General features: G+C 50.7%; 2 protein-coding genes across 2 annotated transcripts; both read left to right on the forward strand.

Moving 5' to 3' along the window:
• Positions 1–2,057: 2,057 nt before the first annotated feature.
• FTJAE_13384 (VTS1) lies at positions 2,058–4,018 on the forward strand (the record flags this gene model as incomplete). The annotated part of the gene is made up of 3 exons (XM_037346522.1): positions 2,058–2,568; positions 2,625–3,935; positions 3,990–4,018. The coding sequence occupies 3 exons, from the start codon at positions 2,058–2,060 to the stop codon at positions 4,016–4,018; spliced, it is 1,851 nt and encodes a 616-aa protein (XP_037199587.1).
• A 630-nt stretch (positions 4,019–4,648) lies between these two features.
• Positions 4,649–7,702, forward strand: FTJAE_13385 (transcription initiation factor TFIIIC; the record flags this gene model as incomplete). Its single annotated transcript, XM_037346523.1, has 7 exons — positions 4,649–4,656; positions 4,705–5,761; positions 5,810–6,614; positions 6,673–6,900; positions 6,951–7,265; positions 7,318–7,646; positions 7,697–7,702. 7 exons carry the CDS (start codon positions 4,649–4,651, stop codon positions 7,700–7,702), a joined length of 2,748 nt encoding a protein of 915 aa, XP_037199588.1.
• Positions 7,703–7,718: the final 16 nt, after the last annotated feature.

Here is a 7,718-nt window from a genome sequence, read left to right on the forward strand (position 1 = left end):
TCGAGGTCCTGAGTTTTCTTTTCTCTCATGGCTTCCATGGCCTAGATATCTGCCTACCCTAGCTACCCTAGGTTCTGGCTCCATCAGATAGATCCAAGGTGGAGCTCTCACTTAGCAGCACGTGCAAGCCTGCCCTCTGTCAGCATCAGATGCCCCACATCGATTCCTCTAGGGTTGTGATCGCACACAATTCCAGCTTTCTCCTCGCAACTTCGTGATCCGTCTCCGTCGACACAGGGAATCAATCAGCAGCAATGGCGAGTACGTGCAGCCTCAGAGGACGCTTCGAGGCAGAATCATAGATCACTGACATTGTCGCAGAGTCAAAGAACAGCTCCCAGCACAACCAGTCGCGCAAGGCGCACAGGAACGGGTAATTATACCGAATTTCCCCAACATTGCCGACTGTCGCTGACTCTTGCGCAGTATCAAGAAGCCCAAGACTTCTCGTTACCCCTCTCTCAAGGGTACCGACCCCAAGTTCCGACGAAACCATCGACATGCTCTTCACGGCAACATGAAGGCCTTGGTACGAAACGCACCCACCGAATGAAGCGACATTTGCCCGCGCACCGAAACAACTGGCTAACCAGATCTACAGAAGGAGGCTAAGGAGGGCAAGCGCGAGACTGTCTAAGATACCTATCGGCAAGGGAAAACGGAGGCGTCAATTTGGAGCATTCGCATTGCTCGGTTACGGCATACAAACGATAGAACTCACGCACAAAATGAAACGATGGAAATAAACACCCATGCGGTCAGCCCGACGAGAAGATGGTGGCATGGCAGTCGACAGGTCCCGTCCCGGCGTTCAACGTTTTGATGGCCCCGAGTAAAGCATGTTGCTTGGTTTCCATTCCGGGGACATGAGGTAGTAGACGGAAAAACTTCTACCTGAACTCCATACTACAAGGTCCAATATGCAGTGAATTTGTCCGTGACATGCTGTCTAGACCCTAAATCTGTTCCATTTTCTCCGTATCGTCAGTTGAATCGCTGACCTACCTATTCTTGTGACTCGCTAGTAGTGGTCGTGTACCCTGAATTTTGAGCTGCACCATGCGCCCCCCCCTGTTTCAAATGCTTAGTCGCTGAACCTGCCGTTCGATCATCTGGTAGAGAGAGTGTTCTTATTCATGTCTCAAACCTTGTGATAGATCTATAGTATCCATCTCGTCGTACCGTCTCATTGCGTCAACTGCCCGCTGTGTACTAAACAGTATAGGTTGGTACATACTGTACCTAAAATTGGTTCCCTAAGCTATCTCCAACTAGACCTTTCCTGGAGACTCTACCTCCGTTTCGATCATGGCAAGGTTACCTACCTACGGATACATAGAACTGATAACCAAGGACGGTTTGCCACTTTGAAACCTGAAAAGCGCCTGAGGCAACAATGTTTATTGGCAAGGATTAATGGCCTTTTTTCTGCTACCGATAGGCCCGTGAGCCCTTGGCGGGCGGGCACGCACTCCCCGATTAGGTAAGCCCAGGGGCTGAGGCCTTCGCAGTAGGCTAGGTGCTAAGTTATCGGAACACGAAGCCATTCTCTTCTGCTTCCGATCATCCCTCTGTCCTTGACGAGCCAACCTCTAGAGGACGCCGGTCCTTTGCTTCATACGTCGGCGGGATTTAATCAGGATTTCTGTGGCCTGCCTGGAAGCAGACTTCGTCCCTTCTTTGACTACCTGTACCTACTTAGGTGTCGTTTATACTCGGTATGACGCCTCCCCCCCTCTCTCCGTTGCTTCTGCTTTCTCCTTCTATTTCTGCTTCTTCTTCTCCCAAGACTGTCGTACCAGCTTGGTAAATCACTTCAACAAAGGGGCTCCCTGCTGACACTGGCACTCGCAGCACTGTTCGTCGTTTGGCAGATAATGTTCTAAATTTCCTGCCTTGCTTCAAGTCTTAAGCTCCTTTGAGGTCAGCCGGTCACTGCAGGAGTCGAGAGACGATTCTTGTAACATCTTTGCTTGCCACCGTCACATTCTGCACTCGTCGCTATTTACTACTACCAATAACCCTTCCGAAACCACCAACCCTCGATAATGCTCAACATGTCTGGAAACCACGTCATCGGAAACAGAAACAGCACGCCCGAGGCCAATAGCACCTCGACCTTGAGGCCACCGTCCTCTCGAGCCGTTGGTTCTGGTCATTCGCTTCGCGCCTCGGCCGACATGGCGTCCCTGACTGGTCCTTCCCCCTCCAGCCGCATTCGACCCTCTTCCGATTTCTATGGGCAGGCTCAGCAGAACCTTGGCCCCAACAACGCCGAATCGGACTCCCAGGACAAGATTGCCCAGCAGTGGATTGCCGACATTGACCAGTACGAAACAACGCTGGAGGAGATGGCTGCTGCTACTCTGGACCAGGACTTCAAGGACGAGCTCAGTGCCATTGAGCAATGGTTTCGTGTCTTGAGTGAGGCTGAACGCACCGCCGCCTTGTATGCCCTCTTGCAGCAGACAACTCAGGTTCAGATCCGCTTCTTCATCCAGGTCCTCCAGCAAATGGGAAAGAACCATCCCATGTCCGGGGTTTTGTCCCCTGCCAGCTTCGACAAAGGTATGTTTGTTGACATAGTCAGATTTGTTCCACCTCTAACGTGCCATTTTCCCCAGATCCTATGTCGAACCGTCTAAGTGATGCAATGAACAAGCTCAATGTCGACTCTGCCCGTAATTCCATGGCCCGTAACTCGGTTATCGCCCCATCCAACAAGCGACATTCAGGACTCGACCCCTCCACCATCAGTGCCATGTTCCCCGATGCCGCAGCAGCCATTGCCACAGAGAAGGCCAAGTTCACCCAGCAGACTGGGAACCCGCCCTCCTCGAACCGCAACAGTGCCGCTTTGGATCACCGTTCGTCCATGGCTGCTCCATCTATCAGTGCGCCCCAGGATAGCCGTGATGCTGGACCTGCTAGTTCTTCGCCTTGGAATAGTGGCGGTAACGCAGACTCTGGCAAGGCACCCTCTGCTCAGGCCCCCATGGGCCAGTTTGTGCAGCCAACACCATCTGGTGGGCTTCGCTCTCCACGTCCGCAATTGTCAAGCAACAATACGATCCAGCAAACGACTCTTACTGCCCCTGATAAGAACCCTGGGGACCTGCCTTTGCTTTCACCGTACAATGCTGGCAGCGGCAACTGGGCGTCAATGGTAAACACCCCTATGACTGGCACCTTCAACACAGCCAACACCGGAGGTAACCAAGCCGATATGGTTGCCAACGCCACTGCCATGAAACTCGCAGCTTTGTCTACAGTCAATAACCGGTTCGCATTGGATGACGTGCGCAAGTACCGTCGAACTAGGTCTAATGACGGCACGCAAGGACAGAATCCTGTCTCCGTTGGTCCACAGCCTGGAATCAATCTCCCAAACACGAATGTTGTCATGATCAATGAACATGGCCAGGTCCTTAGCAGAGAACAGCTCATGGCGCTCCAGGCGCAGCAAAACCTTGGTTTGGGTGGTCAGCGCTCTCGTCCCAGCTCTCCTGGAATTGCCATGCAACCTGGAGTGCCCCATATGGCACCGTTCACCTCACCACAGAACAATGGATTCCTTAGTGCGTACGATGTGTCCTCGCCACTGATTACAGGCGGTATGCAACCGGTCAACTTGGGTGGCCTTGGGATGCCTGGCCACGAGGGCTACTTATCTGATCATTCGGACATGGTTCGTGGCCGATCTCCTCGTGGGAGACGAGGCAGCTCCAAGCCTCCTGAGGACCCGACCGACCCAACCCTGCTGCAGGACATCCCCAGTTGGCTCCGCAGTCTCCGCCTTCACAAGTACACCGATAATCTCAAGGATATGAAGTGGACGGACCTTATCGAGTTGGACGACAAGGCCCTGGAAGAGCGTGGCGTCAACGCCCTCGGTGCACGCCGAAAGATGCTCAAGGTTTTTGAACAGGTCAAGGGTAAGTACTTTCAAGCCAGAGTTGTTTGAGATCAGTGTACTGATGATGTCGCAGAAGCCAAGGCCGATGGAAAGCTGGGCTAGAATCACCACAACCGGGCATGCCCATATATAGACCTGCGAAAATGGACGTTGAGTGGTTCAACTTTGCACACATTGTGTTGGACATGGGTTACAGTCCTGTTACGTTTCTGTTGCAGACTCGATTTAGTATTTTACATTAAGATGAAGGGTCGCCGAGGATCAAAATTAATATTTCGAGTGCGAAAACTAATGAGTTTCCACGAGATCACGTTGTTGATAGTAACGTCTTGCCTTATTTCCACCTCCCAAGGTTTATTCACTTCATCCTTCCTTGTCCAGATGACTCCGTGAGAATGATTTGTGCTCTCTACGACTCTTTTGGTCGGCAGCCAGCTTGCATTTCTGCCATAATTTGGTCGATGGTCTTATTTTGGATCGAATACCCTTCTAAACATGTCGTAGTTGTTATACGTGTACTCCGTATGGTGGAGGATTTGCATGAATGGCATGTGCTTTTTTCTGTCACGTGCTGACATACATATTTAGCCACAGTTGAGAAGGGCGCCACAGCCATCCCATCTTTATCACTACCGCGACTTCTTCTAAGTTACTGACTGCACCCGGCACACCTTGTCCAACCACAGAATGCCCGCATCTTGATAATTTAATTCAAGTCCAGAAGGAAACAAGATGGAAAGGTCGGTATCGTTTCTCGTTGGAGACATGAATATACTGATTGAAAACAGGCAACAAGACAACGCCTCAGATGCAGACTCTGACTTGGAGGAGCTGGAGGGAGATATTGCAAAGTTAGACGAGACTGTTCGAACCTTTTTGGCTGATCAACGGGGTGAGAATGATGCCTCACCTGCAGCCCGTGGCCTCCCGCGAGGTAAAGGAGCACGAGGTCCACGGAAAGCAGCAAAACCTCGAGGAGACATCACAGCACGACTATCCAAAGTAAACCAAGCTTTCCTGAGCGGCGACTATCCATTAGCACTGGATCTTGTTTTCGAAGTCATCAGAATCAATGCTGAAACGCATCAAGCATGGACAACTCTATCATCAATCTTCCGCGAGCAAGGTGACATGAGCAAATCGCTATCAGCGATGGTCTATGCTGCTCATCTCCGCCCAAAGGACGTGCATGGCTGGCTCCATTGCGCATCATTCGCACTTGATAACGTTGCAGATGACGAAGCCGGAAATCTCAACACAGCAAGACTTTGCTATTCTGCGGCGCTGCGGGCCGATCACACGAACATCAAAGCTCGATTGGGCAAAGGTCTGGTCTGTCACAGACAGGGCCATCTTGCAGCGGCCATCTCCGACTACAAAGTTGTTTTGGAGCATCAACCCTACGATATTGACATCGTCAGAAAACTTGCTGAGGCTTGTGTTGACAATAAACAAGCTGAGGCCGCTGTCCCGAGCGCAATCGCAGCCTATAAACGATTCTTTGACCATGAAAGGGCGAAGCCGCAGATGGAGATCATGGAAGCTCCTTGGCATGATATAGGGATTTACGTGGAACTTTTTGCATCGACAGGACGTTACCAGGAAGCTATACAAGAATCCAAGTCACTCTCTCGATGGCTATTGGGTCGAGAGGCAGAAGACTACTGGGACCAATGGACTTCTGACGATCGCGAATGGGACATGGACGACGAACGGCGGGTTGCTGTGCCGAGTTTCACTGCAGGTGTCTGGAGTCCTGACACTTATGGTCAGTCATTTCCTTGGGACCTGCGTGCTCGATTGGCAATATACAGGTTTCGGTTGGGTGACGAGGATGAGGCAATGGTAAGGTCCCAGTTGATTCTAACGATCATGGCTAACGTTTGCTGATAGAGGCATCTGCTGTGGTTTGAGCCGGAATCTATCCTCACGAGAGAATTTGCGGGCGACTTTCCCTTTCTAACGTTCGATCTGGCTGAAGAGTTGGCCCATCGTGGCCATACACCTCTGGCAATTTCATATTATCAGATACTCCGAGATTTGCCTGGCGATGCTGATGCAACCATTCTTTTACAACTGGGACGATGCTATTCGGCAGTTGGAGAGACGGCCACAGCTGAGGAGTATTTTCTCGCTGCCATTGACGCCGATGAAGACAACATTGACGCCCGTATCGAACTGGCTAACATGTACGAGAAGGCTAGAGAGGAGGAGGAAGCTCTCATCCTAGCAGCCGAGGCAATGGCCCTCCGACAAGCTCGAGATCAAAACTTAGGAGGCCATCAAGACTCTATCACAGACTTTGAGCAGCCAAGTCGTCGGGCTCCACGACGAACCCAGGCGGTTCCCCGAAGAACAGATGCATTCGGAAAGCGGCTTATTCCACGACGATATCGACCGAAACGACTGGCTGGTGCTGACAAACGCCGACAAGAGGAGCAAGCTCGTGCCATGAAGCTGACTGAACAGTACGAGATTGTGCAAGATTTGCGCAAAAAGATCAAAGAAGGACAACATAACCTGATTCCGACTTGGATGGCTTCGTCGAAGGAGCTTGTGGACGAGTTTCGATCGATCAAGAAATTCTACACCTGGGACAAGTATTTGCACTTCCTGGGCCCGAAGAACCATTTGCAACAGCATGAAGCCAATAAACCGCAAAACGAGCTTTCACAGATGTACGAAAGACTTGCCAGGAGTGAGTCGCACTCGTTCGATTTGTCAAATATTCTATATGCTAACATGAATTTCAAAAGCCCTTGCTCCACAGCCGGGGAGCGAAAGCCGAGACGATGGGACCTCGAAGCCCGATGCCCATCAAGGAATTTCCTTCAACAACTGGCTTGACTTGTTTTTGGATTACGCTATTGGCCTGGCCATTGCTCACCGACGCGACGAAGCATATCAAGTTTGTGAAGCTGCCCGAGATTCGACTGCTTTTCAAGCACCAGAACATGGCTTTATGATTCATGTGGCATGGAGCGGTGAGTTAATCAGCCATGGCATTGCTCACTTCAGTTACTGATCGTCCTAGTTTGCGCCATTTATACAAGCGATGAGGAGAAGTGTATCGCGACAGCTCGCCAATTAATGAGAGATGGTGCCACATCTGATTCATATCGAATGTTCGCCTTACTGTCTAACCTATGTCAGTCTCCTGTATCCTGGTATACGTCAGGGCCTGCACAGAAATACATTCTCCGACAGATCAAGGCTATGGATGAGGCTTACAATGGCGATGAGACCAATTCCGAAAGGGAGGGGAACGGGGAGCCAGTCCTTGATGCATGTGTCCTTATGCTTTACGGCCACATTCTTTTTACATCGACAAGCTACACATACGCATTAGGTAGGACAACCATGTCTTTCGTCATTGTGAAGTTGCTTACTCTTAGATCCAGGCTACTTTTTACGATCGCTGGCCCTGGACCCTGAGAATCCCATGGTGAATCTGAGTCTAGGACTGGCATATGTTCACTATGGCCTCAAGCGTCAGTCAACCAACCGCCAATACCTGCTACTGCAAGGGCAGACCTATTTGTCACGATATGTTGAGCTGGGACAGCCAGGAGTCACGGAGAGAGGCACTTGGACCAAGGCCGAGGCATACTACAATATCGGCCGCCTCTACCAGCTATTAGGCGTCAATTATTTAGCCCATGACTATTACTCAAGAGCAAAGAAGGCCTGCCGAGGATCTCACAGCCATAACGAGGCTAAAGGTCTTGAGGTTATGATCTTGAGTAATGAATTATTATCTTTAATTATAAATCAGAATAGTACTAAAGCCCTTACTTTACTT

Source organism: Fusarium tjaetaba (assembly GCF_013396195.1).
Source record: "Fusarium tjaetaba strain NRRL 66243 chromosome Unknown NRRL66243_c0000407, whole genome shotgun sequence".
NCBI classification, from domain to species: Eukaryota; Fungi; Ascomycota; class Sordariomycetes; order Hypocreales; family Nectriaceae; genus Fusarium; species Fusarium tjaetaba.